Genomic DNA, 25,589 nt, shown 5'->3' with positions numbered 1-25,589 from the left:
AATCATCATCATTCCAGGAAGGGGATGTATTATTCAGGGCTCTCCAGAGAAATAGAACCAATGGAATAAACACATATATAGAACTCCTTCTTCCTCAGAACATCCATCTTTTTCTTAAGGCTTTCAATGGATTGGATGAGGCCCACCCACATTAGGAAGGATAATCTGCTTTACTCGAAGTCTACTGATTTAAATGTTAATTATATCTAACGGAATACTTTCCCCAAAACATCTAGACTGATGTCTGACAAAAAAACAAAAACAAAGACAAAAAACCACTGGATACTATAGCCTAGCCAAGCTGACACATAAAATTAACCATCACAGAGGCAAAGTGGGCATATTGACAGAAGTCTTTGTCTGTAAGGTACATTATTGTTTACAAAGTTTGTGCTCATCCATGATCACATCAAATCCTTATAACATCTCTATGAAGAGGAATATTAGTTTCCCTATTTTATAGATGAGGAAATCTAGGTTCAGAGACAAGATTACATTGCTGATGATGGTGAAGAGGGGATTTCAGCCCAAGTTGTCTAACTCAGGTCTCCCTTCCTTTAACTATATCACACTCCTTATGACTGGGTTCATGGTGTCACTTCCCTACCATGCCCCTGCTGGTTTTCTTCCTTGCATGAGCTCAGAGAGACTTTCTTGCAAGCGTCTCTGAGCTGACTGGCTCAGAAAGAGCATGGGTTTTATTTTGTGGCTCTGTCTTGTAAGCAGTCTCAATGGGCCCCTCTGGGACAGGGCCCAGGAGTGTAATATATGTGGATGTTTCTGAGTGAGCATGAGCTTCCACCCCAGCTGCCATTCCCTCTCCTCTGCCATCCCCTCATCCTACAGCTGGGCCCCCTTCCTGCAACCAGACCTGGAGAGTGACGGTTGGAGCTGGCGGAGATCCAGCTGGTTACTATCTGGTCCTCATCAATCCCTCCTGCTCTGATGCCAGACAAGTGTACCTCCCTTCCTGAGCCCCAATATCTTCCTGCCTCCCAAATAGGGGCCCAGCAACAGCATTGGCCTTCTGCTTTGGTTTGTGTCTTAGGCTCCTGTTCTAACGGGAAGTCTGTGTACATAACACCCTGATAATGCTGGACCCACCTGGTCTTCACCAGACGGTGGTATAGAAAGATCTGCTGGGGCTATGGACAGACCCTGCAGCCTGGTGGCACCTGGAGACTTTGGAAAGACTAGGACTCTCTCCTGCCAAGACCAATAGGACTCCTTGCTTTCTCACCTTGGGCACCCTGTGTGATGGGGCAAGTTTTGATTGGGTGATAGGATTGGAGGGGGAGTGGAAAGAGAGGAATGTCCATGCTAGTACCTCTCCAGACATGTCTGGCTTCACCTTTTACTCCATGTTTTTGGACCTGACCTCAACTTAGGAGAGAAGATAAGTTTTTTTTCAACAGTTCAAGTCTTATTTGCTGTACTGGGTTCCTAAGATCCTGTCATGTGGGTACGTATGTACCAGGTCACTCCATGAAAGAGAGATAAGGAACATGGGGAGCACAAGCCTCCCAGATTGCAAAATGGCCCTGGGTAAGACAAGAAGAATGAATAACTGTTCGGAGATGCATAACCTTGGGGATAGGATGTGTTGCCCTCTAGGTTACAGAAGGTCTGGCTGTTAGGTGGCCCAGAGAGCCTTGTTCTACATGTCTAAGAAGCAGAGACCGGTCTTGGCATGGAGGCAGGTTTCAGTTTGGTGTTGGAAAGAGCTCTACAACCCGGAAGGCAATAAGCACTGTCTTGAGAGCTTCAGAGAGCTCCATCGAGAGAGGTGTTTGGACACAGGCTGGACAGCTCCCTGATGGGATCCTGTCCAGGGGATTCCTGGATTTAGTGGGAAGCTGAACCAGGTGCCCGGAGGCATCTTCTAACTCAGGTTGTCCAACGATGCAGGTCTTCATTAAAGTATCAGGTGCGTCTGTCCCACAGAAGAATGGCGCTAGCAGGCAGGATTGGCATGTCTCTGCCTGGCAGGCCTGCCATCGAATAGCAGCAGCTCCGGAGAGACCCTCTCTCTTTCTCTGGTCCCCTAGCCTGGGAAAGGGCTCAGGACCCTGGAAGGGGACCGGGGTGGCGAGGCCGCCGATTGGCAGCGAGGCGCCATGTGAACTGCACTGGTTGGCTGGTGGGAGGGAGGAGGAGGCGGTTTCCCGGGTAACGGGAGGGCAAGGAGCGGCTGCAGCGGCAGCGGCCGCGGCTGAGAAGCGCGGGCCGGAGTGCGGTGCTAGACCGGCTGGAGGAGGCGGCTCCGTGAAGCCGGTGTGGGCGCAGGTAGGAACCCCTACGCTGCCTCCCCCAGGTCGGGTCGGGCTGAACTGCCCGGTGGCTGGACCAGCCTGGGAAAGTTTGCGGTGCAACTGGATGGGCAAGGAGGAGAGGACTTGGGGATGCTCTGTGCTGAGCTCCGGGGTCCAGAGCAGGGCGGAGACTGCCGTTGGGGAGAGGGCCGGCCCCTCATTGAGAGGCTCGGGGGCCACACCTCTGCTTCGGGACTCTGACCAAGTGCCAGGGCCTCTCAAGCCGCCTGGCCGCAGCATAGATACCGGGCCAGCGGACTCACAGCTACCCCTGCACGATGACGGCCGGCGGGCCCTTGTTCACAGATGCGCTGGGAAACTCTTCCCCAGCAGATGCGGGGCGGGCGCGCGGCGCAGTGCTCCGAGGCTGCTCTGCGAGCTCGGGGGGCGCACTTTCCCGGTCTCCAGCGACACTGCGCACGCCCCCATCCGGAGTGGGTGTGTGTCCCTCTGGGCGTACGTGCTTGAGGCTGTGCCACCTCCTGTGCGTGTTCTTGTGTTTCTGACTGTCTTGTTTGCGTGTCTCTGTGGGTTCCCCTCTGCGCGATTGTGTCTCTGGGTGTATCCCCGCGTGTGGGTCTGTGTTTGCTGTTGGCATGGGTGTCTGTGAACGCCCTCTCCAGGTGCTTGTATCTGAGTACCGCTGTTTGTGGATCCTTCTGTCGGCGTCTCTGTGTTTTCGATCTATGTGCGTCCTCCTCTCTGTGTGCTAGTCTCTAGGTGTATTTATGAGCATGTGTGTTTTCTGTCTGCGCCTGTGTTTTCTAGCTATGTCTGTATCCGAATGTAGGTCCAGTACCTGTCTGCGCGGGTCCCTCTGTGGGGATGTGCTTCCTCGTCTGTTATCTGAGCTTCTGTGGGTATCTGTGTATATGGATGTGCGTCTGTAAGTCTGTGTGTGTGTCTGTCTGCATGTCTGCGAGTGTCTGCTGTGCTTTTGTGGGTCTGTGTCTCTTCGCTGTGCCTGTCCGTCCATATGTGTGTATGTGTTAGTGGGCGCGGTGTAGGTAGATCGGATCCGACCCACGCCGGGGGCAACTAGGCCAGGCCTGCGGTTCCCCTGGCTCTTGCTCTCCCACGCTCCGGTTAGCTGCGGGCGGCGGGCTAGGACGCGGGCGGGGAGGGGGCGCCCGAGCACTAGGAGCCGCGGTGCCTCCCGGGTGTGCGCTCCGCTGAGCCGGCTCCTTTCTTGCCTGCAAAGGGACTCAGGCGGTGGCGGTGGCAGCCCGCGTCGCCCAGCTGGGGCCCTAGTGACTTATTTTTGTGTGTGATCCTTTCTTTTCTTCAGGGAAGAGGCGGGAGCACGCTCCGCTAGCTCGCAGTGCGCAGATAAAGGCGCCAGGGTTGGCGGCTGGGTCAGCCCTGCCTCCCCTGCGGCTTAGCAGAAGTGGCCGCCTCGCGGGCTCCCTTTGGGAGCAAAAAAGCCCCTAGATTAGAAACTCAGCCCAGAAACTACCATGCCTCCTTGGTTCTCTTTCATACCTCTTACGTAACTTATTTATTGATTGATTAATGAAAAGCTAGATTTCCAAGAAGCTCTTCTGTTTCCCCTATTGACACCAAGGGCTAATTAAAAGTGTGATGTTGGTGATGAGTGTTAATTAGACCATTGGAAAGACCCCTCTTTTAGATGCACCCTTCTTTTAGAAGCTTAACTCCAGGTATAAGATGAAACAGGTCAGACCCCCTAACCCTCCAACCTTTAATCCAGATTTAAAAACCAGTTTCCCCAGTACCGGCAGCCACTGGAGAGAGGGACAGGAGTGAGGAAAAGGCCAAAGGGGAATTACCTGATTTTGAAAAATTTGGAAAAATCTAAGGATATTTTACCAAAGCTGGGCTCACAATTCCAATACCCACGGCAGAAGGAGTCAGTTATACCTAAGAAGGCCTGGCCTGTGACTTGTCTGGCACCTGGAATCCTAAATTGGCATTTAACAGGGAATAAAGTTTTACTGCAGGAAGGGACTTCAGCGGGTCCCTCTGAAGGATGCCTCTACGTCTAAGACTAGGAAGTTTTTCCTGTACCATCTATGTACTAGGCTATATCTCCAAACCTGTCTTTAATCTCTGCCCCCCCCCCACCCCTGGGGGATTGCTCAGAGGAAGAAGGATTTGGGCAGATGTAGAATAGGAGTTTGAAGCCTTTGGAGGCTGTTTGTACCAGACAGGAAAAAGTCTTGGCAGTGCGTTCAGAAGATCTTCAGTAAGACTGGGCTTGTCGTCTGAACTTTGAGGAGAAGCCAGGGCTTGCCCTCAATGCTCCCCACTCATCTTATGGTGCAGTTTGGCCAGGCCTTCTCTTTTTTCTCCTTTCCCTTGCAGCTGCTCCTGGCTGACTTATGACACAGAGAGGAGAAGCGGCTGATACATTGCTGCATTTAGGGATCAATCCAGCAAGCGTGTTCATTTCTCAACAATTCAGTTAAATGTTCCCTGACTGAGTCCTTTCTTTCAGCTCATTTTCATTCAAGTGTATTTAAACATCCTGAGATTTCCCTGGCAGTAAGAAACCAGAGCTTTTACATCAGGGCATACTCTTTTGAAGTCTCCTCTGCTCAGTCAGGAAATAGACTGGATGTGGCAGCTAGCTAGCTGACAACAGCATCCTTGCTTCTCCTCTTTCTCCTGTGACTCTCTCCTCTCTGGCTCCAGCATAAGGACAGCAACAGCCCCAGAACTGGTGGAGACTGACTCCTAGAAAAAAACAAAAGGCTCACAGGAGGTGTTGAACATCCTCCCACTTCCTGCTGGTTGGGAGGTATTTCTGTGGTGAGAGCGTCTGTCCCCATGTGCACTTGGGGCGTGTGCGCCGGCTGGTGTGATGGGATATGACAGGGTCTCACCCAGGAGAGAGCTCCAGCACAGGGGCCTGGCGCAGAGTGCAGAGCTGTTCTCAGATACAGAGAAAGTCCAGAGCTGTCAATGAGGCAGCCCCAATGGAGAAGGCCTTCCAAACAGGAGACCCTTTTTGGCACCTGGCTTTTTTTTCTTTTATTATTATTCATGAGGAGGGCTAGTAGCTATGAAAAGTATAGATTCTGAACTCAGCCTGCTTGTGAAAAGCCAAACAACAGTACTTCTTCCAGAGCAGCATGGATATGAGCAGGAACTTTGAAGTCAGACCTAGGTTCAAATTTTAGACCCATACTTCCTCGCTGTGTAACTCTAGACAAGTTACTTACCTCTCTTATCTTCAGTTGTCTCATCTCGAATACAAAGCTAAACTTCTCTATTTGAAGCAAAAGAAGTGACACACACAAGACCTTAACAGAGATTTGCTGAATAAATGAATATATGAAGCAGTAGCTAGCACTCAGCATATAGCAAACATTCAGTACATGTTAGCAATTATCATTTGATCACCTCTTCTGTGTCAATAGGTGATCTCGATCTTTCCAATTTTGTGTGGTATCATTCTCCTCACTTTAAAGATGAGAAAACTGAGATTCAGAGAGGTTAAGTTACTGACTCAGGGTCACACAAGAAGCTGCAGCGTTGAGATTCGAACCTAGGTCTGCCTGAGTCTTTTAGTTTGAGGTTTCAGTTGGATTCAGAAAAGGGTAATGCTTATAGCCAGTTTATCAGAGTTTACTTGCATTGTGGTCTGGAACTAAAAAGAACGATTCTGAGGTTTCACCTTTGCAAGGGATCCCTTGAAGGGGCTGTGGAGAGAGCAGTGGTGAGCAACAAGAGGGTGTCTACTTTTCTCTAAAAACTCAGCTACTTCCTGGGTCAGCAGAGGGCTTCAGTCATTTTGTCTATAATGTCAGCCACTCTTGGATATACAAGATAACCTTCTGAACATTCTGCTCCTCACTGATTTTTACCAAATTCAGAACATCTGTGACTTGGGAATTCACTTGCAGAAATCTGTTCTGGCTGAGTGTTTCATATGTGTGGGAGAAGCCTTCAATTAAGAGGGTTGTACCTGTGAAGTCACATCCCCTCTGCAGCTTCTCTCCCAAGCATCTGCTAGTACTTCTCCTCCTCCTCCTCCTCCTCCTCCTCCTCCTCCTCCTCCTCCTCCCGCTTACAAGCCCTCTGTGGCGGAGTCTCATGTCCGCCTCTTAACCTGCTTTGGCACTGAGCTGTGCGGAAGCCTTTTGTGATAGGGGATGGCTTCGGCCTTATTCCAAAGTAGCCACCAGTCAGGACAGCTGCAAGGGAGGGTCTGTGGGTTTCTGTCTAATGCCGCTGCGGCCGGATCTGGCCACAGCTTTCCCGGAGGCTGGCATGGCCTGAATTGTGGAATGGCTAGTGCGTTCATTACAAATGCTGGCAAGACTAGTGCCTTTTAGTAAAGAGCTCCCCACCCCCCATTCCTTTCCTTCCTGATGGTGCTGGTGCTGTGGGAGGAGGCATTCATGATTACTTGTTGATGCATCCTCACAGGATTCTCAGATATGTCCCCACCTCTTGGACTGTTGATGGGAGAGTGTACCAAGTATCAATATTTTTCTTGGTGCAGAGGTCCCTTCCTTTCTCCTCCCTCCCTGTCCCTCTGAGCTTCTGTGACGTCAGCCAGGAGGTGACTGAGTGTCTGCTCTATCTGCAGGTTCCCAGGCAGGGAATGCAGCTCTGTAGTCAGTTGCTTTTCGTCCCTGAGACAATCTCTGCTGCTCTTTCTCACCCTCCCTGAGGACCCTGGTGTCTTGCCTGCCATACACTGCCTCCTGCAGCTGTAATTGGGGGGAAAATGTTGATGCTTTGTGCTTCACAGACCATTGCTTCCCTGTCTCTTCATACTTTGGTGCCTTATTCCTCTGATGATGATGATGATGATGATGATGCCCCCCATGGAATTTTGAAAGATAACTCATTTCCAGCTCCGGTGTGCTTATTTCCAGAACACAAGAAGTGGGGAGCCTGTGAGGCCTCTGGAGGTTGCTTGTCTATTAATGTGCTCAGAGGAGCTTGGAAAAAGATCATCGGCTGCTGCTTGGTTCAGGCCTCACTATGTGGCTCCAGATGGTGGGAAAGACAGCTCAAATCTGTACTTTTCTACAAAAGACAAATCTGACTGTTGAACGTTTTCTCCTCAGGTATGGGTCTTACACCATGAAGGAAGACGACAGCCCAGGAGGGGAGCCACCACTGTGATGAACGCTTGCAGGAGCCATGAGGGGCGGCTTTCCGCGCAGTGTTTGCAGTGATTTATGGGAGTCAGGGGCTGCCAGAGAGGGATGTGGATGTTATCAGCTTGGTGGATTAAATGCCCATTTACATTGTTATTGACATATAAATTATCTATGCCAAGGAGACAGTGAAGGAAAGGGTTTCTGGGGCAGTAATGTGGTGTGTGCCTCAGGATATGGACTTGTCTTTGCCCAAATTTGTCCTCTGGGCTCTCATGAAGCGAGTCTCAGACCTAAAGTAAAACCCCAAGACTTAGCTCTCATGATGCCGGCAGCAGTCACCCTCATTGCAAAGGCAGCGGTGCCGAGTGAGGTTCCCGAGTGGATTTTAAGAAGACAGGAAGACCTTTGAAGAGGTGGTGCTAATTTCCCTGGCTGGTGGGAACTCTGTCTGGCGGTTGCATGCATCACTTTTGTGTGGGTTATTTTGTTCCTCTGTGGATTTGGAAGCATCGCTGAAGGAGAGAGAGGATTTTATTTCTGGGAAATGGAATCAGTTTCTGAGTCCAGCCAACAGCAGAAGAGAAAGCCCGTTACCCACGGACTGGAAGATCAAAAGAGGGTAAGTGGCAGAACTTTGTTGGTTGATTGGATTATGGTGCTGGAATTGCTAAGTATGATTCAGAGAGCATAGGTGGTCATCATTGAGTATGCTTGTCTGTCTTTCTCTCCAGAAGGAGGTAGCATGGTGGCTTGAGGTTTGCTATGTCTTGATGCTGGGTGTCTTGACTTACTGGTAGGCAAGAAGAAAGATAAAGAAAAGGGAAAAAAATTCAGTCCTGGCAGCCAAAAAGGCAAAGATTTATAACTGTTAACTGAGGAAGTTAACAAAAAATGTTGGTGTTCTCAAAGTCCAATATGAGTTTCTTTGTACTGAAGCTCCCTTCGGGATTCACACACTCTTAGCACCTTTTGGAAATGTTGCTCCTGACAGTGGAGGTTTTGTTTGAATTATTCTCTGTGTGGTTGGCTGGCTCTTGTGTTTATGGATCAAAAACATATTCTACTGCACTCTTTGGCCCTATCTGTGAGAATGTCACAGCCGTTTAAAATGGCCTGTTGAGTATAGGTCATTTGCTGTCATTGGCCTGAAAGCTGCAGTCACCCAGGACCTGTCTACCAGTTAAAGTTCAACTTGTCTTTAAAAGGCAGACGCGTTGGGGAGTAGCATAGAGTGGTTGGTTGTCTAGGAAGAAAGTTGAAGCTGTATCTTCTCACTCTTGGGGCGTAGCTAGGACCGGGGGGTGGCAAGGGTTAAATACAGCTCTAGCAGAGTCCAAGCTTGTGTTAAACTGAAAATAATTTCTGATATTTCCTTTGAAATGTTGTAGATGGTAAAAAAAAAAAAAAAAAAAAAAGACTTCTGGTGTTCTTTCAGAGTGTTCAGAGTGGTGTGGATATCCCTCTCCACCTGAGTCTCAAAGATTGACTCTTCCCAGTGTGAAATACACATGGAGATGAAAATTGTCCTTCTGACTCTTTCCTATAATTTTATATGCCTCTGTGTGTGTGTGTGTGTGTGTGTGTGTGTATAAAAAAGGATTTTGGATCGCATTTTCTCTGAACTTCCAAGGATAAAAATAAACAGAAATAAACATTTATAAACATAAATATTGACTCCATTCCTAACAAAAAATTCAATTTCCGAACCTGCCATCACTATAATTTGGGAAGAATGCCCACTATCTTGGGAACCTAGATAAGTGGGATTTGTTTTGTGATGTATGATTTATTAAGTGTATAACCTACTAGACCTGTCTACTCCTATTTCTACAGAAGCTCTCTGAGAGATTGGAGAAAAATCGATAATAGCTGTGAACAGAACCCAGGATTGACTGCATTTGACTAAGTATTAGCCAAGTTTGATATCCAGACACTTAGCGGAGGAACATTTGGGACCTCTGACACTGTAGACAATTTTAATTGGGCTGGTACAGCAAGATAATATGCAATTATGATGGCTTCTTTTTGGCTAGGTGTAGATGTCTGCATTTCCCATCTGTTCTTGGCTCTGGCTGCGTTGGGTCCACATGTACTATGGAGCCTCTGGAAGTAGAATATAACCCCAAGTGAGGCTCTGTGGCAGCTGGGGTAACATCAATTGGTCATGCTCAGCTGACATTCATTTTAACTTGAACTCTAGCCGTCATGGCGATTATTAAATTTATAATGATATATGTAAGATCCATTTTAATGACTCTCCATGCTTGGGTGAGCTCTCACTTGCGCTGGCAAAATAAGGCTTAATAGAGTATTACATTTCATCTTCTACTGAATTTTCTGGGCTGTGGTTGAAACTTTGCTTAGAAAGAATTAGATTGTTTTTCCTGATAGGCATTGTGATCGAGTTCCACATTGCTCAGAGTACAGTTTCTGGGCTTCTAGAAATACCGCCACTGCAGTAGCTTCTGTTGGCGGCAGCAGCTTCTGTTGGTGTGTGAATGTGTGTGTTTGTGGGTAAACATACACCCCATTTGCGTCAAGTGTGAAGCTAAACAAGCCTCTCAGCGTGCAGCCTGGAATGTCTTGTCCACGAAGCTGAAAGGCGACTCTACAGTGTTTTGGCTCATATACTTCGGGTGAGCTGAAAAATCCTCTTTGGGGGGATTGGCTGAAAATCCAACAAAGGCACAATCGAGGCATCTGCTGGAGAGCTGGGAAGTCTCCACCAGCATGCTTAAGTTACCAAGCATTCATTGGCACCAGATCCCCCTGGCATTTCTGTCTGTGTGTAAGGGGTGTTTAGGGAAAGACAATTGTGGGATAAGTCAAGAGACAAGGCAGAGGGCTAGCTAGATTCAATTTTGCTGTATTTCCCAATAAAGCCACTTCTCACGCACCTGGTTGTAGCTTGGTGATTGTTTTGGGGTTTCATATGGATGAAATGGCTAGTTTAGGGCCAACTAGGATCTGGAATTTTGTGGGTACATGTATATACCTTCTGCAGTGAAAAGTGTCATGGACTATAGAACTAGAGACCTGGGTTCAAATGCCAGTGGTGCTCTGTGCTAGCTGTGCAACCCTGGGAAACCTACATAACCTCTCTGATTTTTAGAGTCTACATTTTCAGCATAGGACAATAGGGATTTTATTATAGGGATATTATTAAGATTAAATGGAATAAAGCTGGGAAGGACTTTGGCCCTTGGTAAATATTTAAGAAATGTTCTACATATCCTTGGTATAGATTACAATGTGGGCTTTCTTCTTTTCCTTTTGTTCTTAGCAGGCTGCATGTGATTTTGTTTTAAATCTTAAAAAAAAACCTCAAGTAATATATGCACATCACAAATTTGAACATCATAGAGGAATACAGAATATAAATAAATTTCTCATTTCTCTAATTCTATCTAGCAGTGACTGCTATTAACAGTTTGGTACATATTATTCTTGACTTTTTTTGGTTTGTGTTTCTTAATAAAGTGGATTCATGCTATACATATTTTTAGGAAATTTGCTTTATCATTTAAAATAATGTGGGTGTCTGTCTGAGTCATTACATACACACCCAACTCATGCCTTTTAGTCACTGGATAGAGTTGCACTGTAGAAGTGCCAACATTTATATAACCAATCCCTTATAGATGTACATTTAGGATGTTTTCAGGTTTGGTTTGGGCTCTGTTTTTTGATAGTACATAATTCCAGTATTCATCTATTCAACAAGTATTTATGAAGTGCCTCCTTGTGCCAGGCACCTTTCTAAGAGCTAAATATAAACCAGACATACAAAGCCACTTTTTTCTTGAAGCCTATGTTTTAGATCAGCGCTCTCCAATAGAACTTCGTGCAATGATGAGAAATGTTCTATTCGTGCACTGTACAAATCAGTAGCTACTAGCCATATCTGGCTACAGAGCACTTGAAATGTCACTAGTGTGGCAAAAGTTTAAATTTTATTGAGTTATAATTAGTTGAAACTTCAATAGCTGCATGTGGCTAGTGGCCACTGTGGTAGACAGTGCCTTTCTGAAAAATCAACAGGCAAATAACTACACCATCTATTTCCAGACACTGGCCTATGCTCTAAAGAAAATAAAGAGGGCGAAGTTGGTGTAGTGAGTGAGAGAGGTACACATTTCATATTTATGATTATTCTTGAATTTCCCTTTTAATTGATGCATAACTCAGAGTCAGTAAAATGTGTGCTTTTAAAGCTTACAAATCAATGAAGATGAATTTTTCTACCTTGTACACACCTATGCAGCCACAGATACATAAGATATCAAGATCTAGACCTCTTCTCTTGCCCCAAGAGGATGAACTTTAGTGGGGTGTAAGGGGATGCCTCCCTCAGGAGGTGTCTTCTGAGCAGAGACCTTAGTGGCTGGCCGTGGGAAGATCAGGAGGCAGCCCTCAGATGTGAATGTGCCCACTTGTCCCTTGTGCCAGGAGAGGTTATCATTCAGAGCTCTCAAAGCCCCTCCCTATTCCTTTGAAGACTTATCTGGGTTCCACATATAGATGGCAGCTCTCTATGCATCCCTAGCTCTTGTCAGATTCAAATTCTGTGCTGAAGTGAGGAAAAAGCTGAGGACGCAGGGGGCTTCTGCAGAGAGAAATTCAGTGAGGTAAGTATTGTTCAGTGCTCTAAGAACCTACTTAACTAGCATAGATGGGAGAAGTAAAATTTCCCTGACAGACACCTATTGATCAGTCAAGGGAATGACTTTTTGATTGATTTTTCTCTACTCTTCTTTAGAAGTTTGTCCTTCACAGACAGAGGTTTCCCACAGAGGATGAACACTGTATAATAAGAATTGTTGGTTTTTTTTTTTTTTTTTTTTTAAGATGCTTGATGACTGAGTAGTGACAAAGATGGTTCAGTTTGAATATTCTCCTAGCTGTCAGCTTCTCAGCATGAAAGCATCCTGGAGCCAGTTTTTAAAAATGACTTTGGAGAGTGTGAACTCAGGCTTAGTGTAATTAAAATTTCCAGGGTTGGCTGAACTGCTCTGGATCTGCCAAACCCTGCCCTTCAAAGGGCAATATATTGTCATATTTACCCCGTCAGCCTCTTGTCTTCATTTTTATTAATGGCATTCGCAACTTCCTCGTCACTTGGGTTTGCAACTCAGAATTGTTTGACCTTCTCCCACCTCACAGGCCCACCACCTTTTCATTCAGTCATCAGCCCTACTTTTTCTGTGCCACATGTATCTGGTGCCTGTCTGTGCTTATTTCAGTTTCACTGCTACCACCATAGTTTCAGGTCTGGGAATTCTTGCCCAGGTAGTGGTATAGCCTTCTGGCTGGCTTTCTTGTTTCCATTTCTTCTTCTTAAGTTTATTCTCCATTCCTGGCTAGACTACTTGTCCCAGAGTCCAGCTCTTGTCATCCTACTCAGTGGTTTCCCACTGTGTCTTCCTTCAGAAGGAGCCATCCTCTCTAGTCCTTGGCAATTTATATTGTCACTGACTTCTAGGGTATAATGGATGAAAGCTAGAATCTCACTGGAGTCTCATTGACCTCAGTGTTAAACCTGGAGGCATTCTATACACTCCTGGAGCTGTTTCCCCAGTGGTATTTACATGTACATAGGTTACAAGGTGCTCAGCACTGTGCCTGTCACATAAGTATTCAGTAAGTGGGGATTACTGTGATTACTATATTCTCCGATTCTCTTACCCAAAACTTCTCTTCTTGTAAAGCTCTGATTGCTCTTTCCTGAACAGACCTTACATTTCCGCCTAGTTCTGAGTCTTTGTTTATGTGTCATGCCCACCCACCCAGAAGGCCCTCACTCCCAGACTCCTCATTTATCCTCCATGTAGAATGGATCCTTCTCCTGTTTCTATACCTTGCTTAAGTGCAGCCTGGGTAGGAGTTCACCACATTCTCCTTATGTCCCAGACATTTTCCCACATGTCACATCTCTGAACCAGATGGTTGGCTCCTTGAGGAGGTCTTCTCCATCTTTTCATCCCTAGCATGCAATAGGCTCCCAGTAAATATTGGTTGAATGAATGAATGTTGCTTATAGGATTGAGATTCCTCTTTCCCTGTGGTCATGAGGTGAATCTGATCCTCTTAGATTTAATATGTTGTCTACTCATAGAGAGAGAAGGGAGAAATAAGATTCGAGGGGACATTCAGGAGTTCTCTCCAGTCATCAAAACATTCAATGAAGGAAGTCTAGACTGGGTCTGGTGAGTAGAAAAAGGCATATTGAAGTCACGATTTGAAGGAAGAAGCAAGAGGATTTGCGTTAGTGACTAGACCTAGCAGATGGAGGCGGATGAATCTCAGATGTTGCCAATCTTCAATGCATTGCATTGGTGTCTGACGGGGACTGGCAGCCCTCTGGATGGAGCAACTTGAAGTAATGACACCTTCTAATGCTTCTCATGCTAGAAGTGCCTTTGCACTTGGTTTGTGCCAGTGGAAACAGGGCAATTGTTATTCCTTTTAGATGTAGAAGGAAAACAAGTGCTTTAAAGTAATTTCTCCAAGTACAAGTGGTTAGATTTAGTGAAGTTTTTGGAAAGGATTAAAAACATTAGATCAATGGGGTAAAGACAGGGAAAGTAACTAACTTACATTGAGCAATCCCTGTGTGCCACGGAGGAACTAGCACTCCTTTTACTTTAACTCATTTAGATACCCCAAACCCATGATGCAGGTATTATTAACCTGTTTTACATATGTAAAATCTGTGATTCAGGGACTTCTTTAGGGTTCCACAACTTATGTTGTCTGCTAGACTCCAGGACCCCACTGAAATTTTACCTTGCCAGTAATTAAAAATTATTTTCCCAACTTCTTTGCATCCATGCATAAGTATGTACACACACACACACACTCCCACTCTCAATGTGGCTGTTATTAGGACTGCTTTCCAGGGAATAAAATGGCCTTCTTCAATTGGTAGTGGAATTTCTAGCCTCACTGCTACCACCCTAGTTTAAGGTCCAGGAATTCTTGCCTGGATGGTGGCATAGCTTCCTGGCTGGCTCCCTTGTTTCCATTTCTCTTTCTTCAGTCCTGCATGGTACCTGTATAACATGTTACAGATGTTTTGTTTACCTGGGAACAATGCCCATGTCATTCAGCAAGTCAGGGCTGCATGCCACCACCCTCCCCAAGGTCAATGCCAGGCCAGTAGTGAGGCTGAGCTACTTTAGAGGGATTTTCCTTGGCCATAGTGATATGAGCTCTGGGGTGCTAAAGGTGTGGTTAGGGGTCTGGATTAATGGATACTCACATGTTAGGTGAGGATGAGGCTTCAGCCCCAGCTCCCCAGATGAACTGAAATGCTTGTTTCCTGGCCTGGGCCAGTGTTTGTTGTTTCTCCTTTGGAGCTGGAGGTAGCAGCAGTTACAACTGATCTGCCTTCTGAGAGGTCGCTGCCTGTAGGGCCCACCTGTCTTCCTGGCATGGACGAAGGGAATGTTAAGCAAGAGCTCAGGATGGACAGGGAGGACCTACCACAGCACATTTCACACATCACTGAAGAAGAATGGAGAGAGACTGTAGCCAGATGCAACTCCATTCAGTAAGCTTTGAGACCTGACTCAGGGATAGGGTCAGGGGAGAGGATGGCAAAGGGGTCAGACCAATTCCCTGCCTTCATCTCAATGAAGAGAATGTGAGATAGCACGATTAGTCTTCATTCATTTATTCATTCATCCTACTTTATTTATTGAATACCTACTGTGTGCCAGCCAGCCACAGCATGAGGCACTGGCATCATGATGATGAGCTTAGATATTGTCTCCTGTCTCTGGGCACTTCCAGTGTCTTGGGGGAGGCAATTCGATCAGCAGTGACTGTGATATTAGGTAAGCATCTTTCTGCTTTGGAGAGGTCAGAGAGGGCTTCTCTGGAGGAGGGGGAACTTGAGCTCTGCCTATAAGGGGCCAAATGAAAGGCACACTGAAGAGAGAACTAAATAAGCAGCTCATAGGGGAACCATGTGGCCTTTTGGGGGGCTGCAGCTGGGATGGATGCTGGCTGTTATGTACCAACTTGCATTTCCCAAAAATTCATGAAACCTTAACCCTCACTGTGACTGTATTAGGGTTGTTTTCCAGGGAATAAAATGGCTTTCTTCAATCAGCAGAAATGAATGCTGATATTTTTTATTTTGGCTTAATTTTCAACAGTGGAGAAAATTTGACGTTTCTCTGGACTTGATTTTAATGATGCTGGAAAAGTTGGGTTATTTTTGGTCCTTAAAGCTGCTAGAAGTTGAGCAATGATCCAGGCACCCTCATAGGTGGCCATTCTCCATTTATTTGATAGATTCGTGTAAATTGCACAAAGATAGCTTTGAACATAAGTAAATTGAACATAAGTAAACTGAATTTACTTTGGCTTTGCAGCTGTATCCCAAACTGGCTTCCAGAAACCAAACCACTGAATCCTCAGCACAAAAGAAGGATGAAATTTAATGCTAAGTGGTACGAAGTGCCAACTTTCCCACTGGCATCCTGTGTAGAGATCCAGGATTGGCACATTTGTTAAAGCCCTTTTACTTACCTGATCTCTTTAGACTTAATTTTATCCTATTGGTCTGTACTATGTCATTATGTGTTCCTTTCTTAAACTATCCGAAGTATGGTTTTAAACTGGAGGGAGAAAGAGCGGCAATATCACCTAGGTTGTCTAGTATTTTTTAATCACATAACTTTGACACTTTATTATGTGGGATAATTTATTTAACCTTTCTAGCCTCTCCATGTTCATTATGAAAATTGGGATGCTAATAATAAAACCTTTGGTGAGGATTATGAGATATAATGCACTTGACGATTCAACACAGTACTTAGCACATAAGTATTAAATGATATCTATTATAATTCTTATCATATGTTTCCCTTGCATTATTTCACAAAAATCCCTGTAAGAGGCCTATTTAAGGAGTAAAATGGGGATAGGGGATGGGTGGCTGCTACGACTGCATTTGAGTTTCCTTTTGGTTAACTGAAGGTCACATAAAATTCCTTCTGATTTAAACTTGTGTTATGCACATTTTTCTAAAGGAAAGTGTACTTTTCTGTTTTAGTAATACAGTCAGTGGAGACAACAAAATCTTCCTTTATGTTGCAATCCTGTAATAACTACTTTGACTTCGTCTTTCCACACATTAAATTACAATGCACAGGACCCTGGCATGTAGGGATTAGGTTAAACCTTTTTATGTGTGTCTAAGACACCCCTTACAAGTCGCATTTTTACTTGAAAAATTTTTTGAATTTCATTTGATACACTCTGTGGCATCCCCTATAACCTCAGCACCAGGAAAAAAAACCTGGTTACCTAGAGGTGAGTTACAATTAATCAAGGTTTTCCAAAACCCATCCTAGGTTAGTTTGCTTCTAAAGCTTAGATCAGATTCTTCTATGCCTGGGGTTTGAATCACAATAATGACATCTCTGACTCCCATCCTTAGGGCATTAATTTTTAATCTTCTTTCTCGTTGGGATAATTAGAAAGAGAGGGATGTGGGGGCTGGGAAGAGAAATGAGAGGAGATGCGGATGGCAGAGCAGGAGTGGATGTTTTTTACAATGCAGCTTCTTCCAAAGATGAGGAACAACACTGCAGCCTTGCATGTACATTCTGAGTTCATTTGTGGGGAGGAAGCAGAGGCAAAGATGGGACTGGGACAGGTGGCTGAAGAAGCCAAGTCAGGGTGATTCCTGACATAGGAACTGGAGGTCATTTGGGGAATGAGCCAGAGCCGTGTAACTGCATATGTTAGAGAGGAAAGTTAAGAACTGGGCTTGGGTGTACAGGGGATTTCTTCCTTAAGCTGAGTAAGTAAAGATAAAGTTACCCAAAGCTGTGTCCATTTCCAGCATCTATGTTCCCTTGAATCTCTAGGGTCACAGTGAGACTTGAGGGACAGGAATCAGCATCTTGGTTACAAATAGCAAGATCCTATGTCCTTCATCTCTTGTGAAGCCATCATAGAGGTACCAATCTGGATACCTGGGAACACTGTAACTTTACGTTCAGAATCCAAGTCTTTGTCTGCTTCTTAGGTGAGTAAGGTTCTTTCAGATCCCCTCTTCCCACCTCTTACACAGAGGTGTTGATTCTAAATTTCAGTCAAAATATTTCTCCTTGTTTCTACTGTTATAATTTAAAAATGCAATAAGTAAAAATCCTTTATGATATGAGAAAATCATCATGAGAAGCTAAAAACTAGGACAAAGGATTGTTCTTAGATACCCTTTGCATCTCACGTGTATAAGTCTGTATTTAATTGTTTGCTGAAAGTCTCTCTTTTTTACTAGCCATTCAGTTTCATGTTTGTTTCTGTATTCAGAGCACATATTACAGTGTTCGGCACACAGTAGATGATTAGGAAATACTTGTTGAATGAATGAGTGACAGTCAACATTCCAAATGAGAGGGTAAAAGGGAGAGTTAGGACTCTCCTTTGACTCTTTGAGTTAGATTCTTTGTGGTAGTAGTTCCTTAGAAAGGAGATTGTCTTTGATTTGGGATGGGAGAAACGGTGTCTGGCAGCACTGCTTAGAGGTAAAAGTTCTGCATTTGTGAGTCTTTTTGTGTGTGGAGATTCATAACTGTGAAGACCCAGTTTTATTATTGTGAATCTATTATCCCTGTCACCCCCACTGTAGAGACATGCCTTTTCCCTTTGAATTTCCATGGTCCATGGTGACAGGTGACCTGGAAGGTCATTTCATTGATGTCTGTGTCGGCTGATCATTTAGAGGTAAGATAAGAGGCAAGAACTGTGGCTCAGATGTACCCAAAAGGGGATGTACTGAATAAATCAGTGCAAAATATGCCCTTACATGTTGCAGCACAATGGGGCAAATTGTGAGAGCAAGTAATGAGGAGTCTCCGTTTCTGAGGGCAGAGTCAGTGTCCTGTTGAAGCCCATGGAATGTTCTGAAATAGAAACAAATGATGTCACCAGTGATTTAGAAATGCTTACCCAGAAGAGAAGGTGGAATGGTGTTATTCTTTCCAAAAAATAGAATGACATTCAAGAGAAACAGCTTTGAGCAAACAGATGCTAATTAAGGTTGTTCCTTTGAGTGTCAGTCAGGCTTCAGGAAATCAGGGGCTCAAGATGCCGCCATGGGTGCCTCTTTGGCTGTCAAGTCACTTCTCTGCCTGTCTTGGTTCAGCAGGTCCTTTCTCTGCTTCCCAGTACTCTTCATCCACTGCTTCTCATGGTTTCTTTCTCTTCCCTCTTCCCTTCAAGGCTGATCCTCATTGCCCCCACCCACCATCACTACTCGTCTCTTTCAATATCACTGTCTACTGAGAACTTCCCACTGGGTTTCTTAGTTCAGAGTTATGAGCTGATCTGATTGGCTTATCCCATCTTGTTGTGCCTAGAAATTGACAAAGACTCTTTCCTTGACTAAACTTCATTTAGGCTCTTCTGAGCTGTCTCTTCAGCCAAATCTCAGCCTTGGCCCCCATCCTGTCTTTGGCCTGCCAGCCTGGTCTTAGCAAGAACTATGCTAAGTCAATTATTAGCACAATCTTCCCACTCTTGAGACCTGATCAAGTTCCTCATTCCCTAACTTTGATGTATGTGTCCTTGACCTATCAGTAGCAAGCATCCTGTTAGGTCAGTTTAGCAAGAAGCCCCCTATCCTTGACATGTCCTTTTGGTAATTTCCCACCCACTGATCACCTATCACTCTGCCCATAGGCTATAAATCCTCAGCTGTCTTTGCTGTATTTGGAGTTGAGCTCAATCTCTCTTCCCTATTAAAATTTTTGCTTTTATTGCAACAGTCTTACATAAAGTCTCTTTGACTATTTTAACAAGTGTCAGAAATATATATTTATTTAAACAAAGCAAGTCCATAGAGATAGATCAGCCACCCAAGTTCTTTGTCTGTCCCTTGGCCAGTCAATTATCGCTAGAATAGGGACAGGGTCACATGGTATACAGCCTAACCTTTGAGGGTGGATCACTCCAGAAGGAGGTATGAGTGGACAGGCAGTGATTGATATCTCTAATCTATTGGGCAAAATCTGGTAGAATGGGGAGGAAGAAAAAGGCTGGAGAACAGGAGGCACTCTTTGAGGTAGATGATCAGGAGAGTGATGGAATCATCTGTTGAATGTTTGTCTTTCCCGTTGAACTGCCCCATCCTCACAAAGCTCAGTCCAATGGAGCAAACAAGCATCAAGTGGATACTTAAATAAATGTCTACTTAGGTCCCACAAACTGGCAGATGGAATATACCAGAGAAGATGGAATTCTTGACAATGGAAAACAGGAAGCATAATGATGAGGTGGAAAAAACTGTGACAACTGGAATGATCTGGGTTTCAGTCCTGGCCTCGGAAAGTCCTGGCTTGTTAATCTTGGGAAAATTTCGTAACCTCGCTAAACTGGTTTAGATACTATAAAATGAGGATGGCAATAGTTTCTACCTTGTAGGGTTATATTACGTTAGATAACATGAGTAAAGTACTTAGCACAGCACCTGGTGTATTTTGTTGGTGCTGACTAAAAGTGAGCTCTTTTTTATGTCTCTCAGCTTCTGCTAAGCATTTTGTTATTGAGGTTTTAGTGGGTCTACTTTGGGACTACAATTTCTTGTCCATAGAAATCTGAGAAAAAGTCACACTTTACAGTGGACTTCGGTTCCAATCCCAGCATGTCACCTCTTGAGTGACAGGCATGACTGGGTATCACATCTTATCCTTGGATCTCAGTTTGCTCCTGGACTGCTGTGAGATTCATTGACTTCTTGGTCTATCTAGCCTTTTGTGGGCATTTGGTATCTAGGTTGCTTTTGGGGATGGGGGGATCCTTCTGCATGGAAGGTAGGCTAATCCTGGCTCTGAAGTGTCTTCCTCCCTGGATGCCATCCCTAGTCCTGAGGTCATTACATGAAGCCCAGGGAGCCAGCTTCCTCTGCCATCTGAGATCAAGGCAGCTTGAAAACATGAGTGTGGGATATGTGAGCTCTCTTTTGTTGTGGCCATCAATCACTGGCAGGGCCTGCCATAGGACAGCAAAGAGAGAAACGGCAAATAAGCAGTTTGCATTTGTAGAACAACACGAAGCCCTTTGCCTACGGTAATTGAAAAAAAAATCTAATTCCTGCTTGTGTCCCTGGAGTATCTTCCCATTTGGATTCCTACAGAGTCTCCAAATCTTGTCAACACAATTGAGGTGGTGGAAGGAATTTGCCTGCTGGAGCTGGATTAAGAGGAGAATCCCTAGGCTCCCATAATGATGCCCAAATATCATGGATTTCAGCTAGATTAGGGGGATAAGGTACAGGGGATGGAGAGGAGGTGAGTGAGGACAGTGGCTCTGGATGGGGAGGGGGATGAGTTGGAGAGGGAGATGAATTAGCAATTGGTAAGGCCCTATGATGCAGGTGCAGGAATACACTGTTACTTTAACATCACTTGCATAGCATGCACAAGAGAGTGCTATTGTTCCTACTTTACAGATAGGAAAGTAAAGACTCAGAGAAGTTAGGTAACTTTCTCATGAGTCCAGCAGCTAGAAGTAGTAGACCAGGTCTTGAAGCCAGTTCTGTGTGACTCCAAAGCCTGTGCCATTCTCCATCACAACCATTATTAGACATTAACATCCCACTGATCTAATTTCTACCATATTATTACCACCTTATGTGTTTTTTTTTTCTTTGAGATGGAGTCTCGCTCTGTCGCCCAGGCTGGAGTGCAGTGGCCAGATCTCAGCTCACTGCAAGCTCCGCCTCCCGGGTTTGCGCCATTCTCCTGCCTCAGCCTCCCGAGTAGCTGGGACTACAGGCGCCCGCCACCTCGCCCGGCTAGTTTTTTGTATTGTTTTTAGTAGAGACGGGGTTTCACCGCGTTAGCCAGGATGGTCTCGATCTCCTGACCAAGTGATCCGCCCGTCTCGGCCTCCCAAAGTGCTGGGATTACAGGCTTGAGCCACCGCGCCCGGCCCACCTTATGTGTTTTTAAACCGACTCATTTTTTTTTTAAAAATTGAGCTTTGTCACAAGGATAACATCAATGAGACCTTGGGTTTTGATGAGCTACTTACTTTTCTAATACCTATTGAAATAAAACCATGATCATTAGATTTTTTAAAAGTTCATCAATGTACCACCTAAAATAATGTTGTATACCACCAGGAGTACACACACCTGTTTGGAAAGCAAGCACTGCTCTGCAGCATAAATAATAATATAATAGCTATAGATAATCTGTAATTATTGGGGACTTGCCATCTGCCATTGTCATAGTGAGAAGAACACAGGTTCTGTAGTTACCTGGTTTTGCGATTGAAATCTACGATTTCTTGGACATGTGACTCTGAGAAACTTAGTTGTCTTCTTTGTGCCTCAGTTTCTTCATCTATAACCAATGATAATAATAGTATTATTATCATTTAGAGCCACTTTGAGAATTAAACATGTTAATAACATTTAGAAACATGCCTGGCACCTACTGAGTCAGTATTAGTTGTTATTTGTTTATCAGTTAATTCATTTGATCATCCAGTCATTCAACAATTAGTTACTGTTTGAACGTGTTTTGTATATCAGACACTGTTCTATTATCTTTACAACAATCTGATGATGAAGGGTTTTTTAAATTGTACTTTAAATTCTGGGGTACATGTGCAGAATGTGCAGTTTTGTTACATAGATATACACATGCCATGGTGGTTTGCTGGTCCCATAACCTGTCACCCACATCAGTTATTTCTCCTAATGTTATTCCTCCCCTAGCCTCCCACCCCCCAACAGGCCCTGGTGTGTGATGTTCCCCTCCCTATGTCCATGTGTTCTTATTGTTCAACTCCCACTGTGAGTGAGAACATGTGGTGTTTGGTTTTTTGTTCCTGTGTGAGTTTGCTGAGAATATGGTTTCCAGCTTCATCCATGTCCCTGCAAAGGAGATGAACTCACCCATTTTTATGGCTGTATAGTATTCCATGGTGTACATGTGCCACATTTTCTTTATCCAGTTTATTATTGATAAACATTTGGGTTGGTTCTGAAGGTATTATTATCATCATCCTCATTTTACAGGTGAGAAAACTTAGGTTGAATAATTTTCCCTGATGTCCCCCAGCTAATTCATGATGAAACTGGAATTCAAACCCAGGTATGTCTGAAGCTCTGCTATTGTGATTCATTTCTGTCCACGGAATACTTCTGATACCAAATGTGGGTTGTTCTTTTCCTACACCAATCAATTCTCTGACTGCGTGTCCTACGATTCAATTCAATTCTGACACTATCTGGCTGGAATTAGCATCAGAGCCCACAGGTTAAGGGCTCAGTCCCACAAGACTGCCTCAACTTCAGATGCCAATTGCACATCCAGGCCACCTGTACCTCTCACTGTCTAGCTATAAATCAGAAAGTTCCCAAGACTTTCTTTTCAGGTTTGATGATTTGCTAGAATAGCTCACAGAACTCAGGAAAACAGTTTGTTTATTATTACCGGCTTATAAAGGATATAACTTGGAAAATGGCAAATGGAAGAGATGCACAGGGCAAGGTGTGTGGGAAGGGGCATTGAGCTTCCAGGCCTCTCCAGGGGATCCACTCTCCCAGCACTTCCCTGTGTTCTTCAACATGGAAGCTCTCTGAATCCCATGATTATGGATTTTTATGGAAGTTTTGCAATACAGGCATGATTAACTCAATCTCCAGCCCCTCTCCCCCTCCCCAGAGGGTGGGGCTGAAAGTTCTAACCCTAATCACATAGTTGATTCCTCTGGCAGCAGCCCCCATCCTGAACCTTTCCAGAAGTCCACCAAGGAGTCACCTCCTTAACATAAACTCAGGTATGCTTGAAAAGTGCTTGTCTTGAATAACAAAAGGTGCTCCTTTCACTCCTATCACTCAGGAAATTCCAAGGGTTTCAGAAGCTGTGTGCCAGGAATCAGTGATGAGGACTACATATATATTTCTTATTATATTGCAGTATCACAGAAGCCGTAGCTGGTTCTCTTATCTGCTCTGCCATTGCTACTACCCTAGGAAAGGAAGCTCTCCTTCCTGACAGAGGGATGCTTGCTTATTTATTTCCCAGATATGTGGCCAGGCTTCCTCTTGAACCAGCTGATCCTTGCCTGGTGATCTGAAAGCAGCCAGTGTCACCCCATCTGTCTCTGTCTTCCAATTTTGATCCTAGTCATATGGGAATGGGTCTTCAGCTCTTGCTAGCCTGTTCTGGCATGTTTGTGTCCCCTGAATTGTCTACCCAGAGCCCCTGCAATGTCTGCTTAGAGCCCTTGAACACAGTGGGTCATCACTATTGGAGTACGGGACTGCATGAGGGATGCAGGGACCTGGAGCAGACAGACGCCACGGTAACAGTACAACACCCACATTCACACATGAACATCTAATTCTGCAAATCTAAGGAGTTAAGCATCTGTTTTCCACTGTATAAAATAGGTATTTGCTTTACAGAAGATGTCATCACGGAATTCTTTTAGTTAGAGAACTTTACAAAAAACTGTCACCTCCTGTTATTTTTCACAGATTTGTTTACTATGCAAAGCTAGGTTTACCCATACAATATTTCGGTATTTTTTTGTTCACCTTCTATAGGAAGATCTCTGGGAAAAATTTTTATTAACCTGAGCTTTCTTTTGAGGGCAAGAAATTCACCTCCCTCTTTTGGAAAGAATGAGCGAGAAATGATCCCATCTGAGGTTCTTTCCCAGGTATGCTTAGGGCCCAAGTTTCACAGATATAGATGATAGAGTCCAGAGAAGACAATAGCTTGCGTTTGGGCAAATCTCAGTAAGACTGGCTGTCCTAGTGGAAACAGACATGAAATCTGTTCACCTTCACCTCATTCTTTCCAGTTTTCTCCAACCATCTACCCTAAGTCACTATTCAAGGTTCATCTCACATTTCTATCCATTTGAAACCTTCTCCATCGCTTTCCTCTTATTCTTTCTTCTCTCATTCCTTTCAGCTCTCTCCCTGTGTTCCTACCTGGTACATCATTTCACTGAATCACCTGTGGCTTAAGAGCATGCACTGTGGTCAAAATGATGGAAGTCCTGGTTCAGTGGCCTTCCGAAAGTCACTTCACCTCAGTGTGCCTCAGCTTCCTTCTTTGTTAAATGGGGGAATCAACAGCTGTTATAACCTGGGCTTAGTATGAGGATCAAATGAGAAAATACAAGCACTTAGCAAGTATCCACTAGACAGTAGGTATTCAGTAAATGCTGACCAGAAGTAGTGATAGTGGTAATTACAATAATTTTGTTCCCTATTAGACTCTAAGATGCTAGAGGGTAGAGATTGAATCTCAAATTTGTTTTCTACCCTTCAGAGTCATAGCATAAATACTGTGTATTTAAAGAGGCTTTGTATTTTATGTTTTCCCTTCTGTCTGCTTTATTAGAATTGGATTTAAATACACTTAGTGTTTTGCTGATATTTAGACCCATTTTATAGAGTGCATACGTCAGTGATTAAGTAGTTTGTTCATAAGTGTTTATCTTCCTAGAGCAATAAGCATCCAGACAAACACTTGTGCTTTTAAAACTCCTGCTCTTGGCCAACTCGCTGAATGAGTGAAAGCCCAAAGGGAGAGCCACCTTTGCTCTTTTAGTAAGAAGTGAAAGCAGGCCTGATTATTGAAGGGGCCAGAGAGGAAGCATTAGAAACAGCTCTGAGAATGGGGAATTCTTGTGGGAGATGTCAGTAACCCAAATTATCTCTCATTTCAGCAGCCACTAAGAAAAGCCCCACCTGGCCCCTTCCCCTGGAGGGGTGACCTCTCCACTGAGCCAGCATGATGGGCCCAGCTGGGGTAAGGAGTGAGCAGTCATTAGGGGTCAGGTTACCAGTAAGCATGATGTCAGGGTGGCTCCTAGCTCCTAAGAGCCCCATGCTAGCCAGAGAGAAGAGGCAGTAGCTGTACCCACAGACTGTGCCCCTCTGTGGAGCCCTGCTAGGCCTGGAGTTCTAGATGGATGGCCGGAGGGTGTAGATGCTTCTTCTCACCTTTGGAAGGGCCAGGGCTGCTTTTCCTGCTTCCTGCTTGCTTCTTCTGGCCGGGTTGTCTTTCTGTAGCTTTCCTTGGGATGCCAGTTTGCAGAGGAGGGGTACCAGGAGCCCCTGGGTGAGCAAGAATGTGGGTGGATGAGTTGAAGAAAGGTTTCAGATCCCTAGGATGGATCTGCCAGAGCTGTCAGTGCTGGA

The 25,589-nt window shown here is 44.9% G+C and overlaps 1 protein-coding gene across 2 annotated transcripts in view; it reads left to right on the top strand.

Annotated features, from left to right (window-relative positions):
• The first annotated feature begins 2,176 nt into the window (after nucleotides 1–2,176).
• The window catches only part of NAV2 (neuron navigator 2), a 767,244-nt gene continuing 743,831 nt past the window's right edge, over nucleotides 2,177–25,589 (top strand). For both annotated transcript variants that reach the window (XM_015434980.4, XM_065528383.2), the window contains exons 1-2: nucleotides 2,177–2,286; nucleotides 7,358–8,012. In XM_015434980.4, the coding sequence (XP_015290466.2) occupies nucleotides 7,938–8,012 (75 nt within the window). In that variant the 5' untranslated portion in view covers nucleotides 2,177–2,286; nucleotides 7,358–7,937. The remainder of the gene's footprint in view (nucleotides 2,287–7,357; nucleotides 8,013–25,589) is intronic.

This window comes from Macaca fascicularis, chromosome 14, assembly GCF_037993035.2.
Source record: "Macaca fascicularis isolate 582-1 chromosome 14, T2T-MFA8v1.1".
Lineage (NCBI taxonomy): Eukaryota > Metazoa > Chordata > Mammalia > Primates > Cercopithecidae > Macaca > Macaca fascicularis.
Note: the sequence above shows the minus strand (reverse complement) of the source record. Positions and strands in the feature narration are given on the sequence as shown.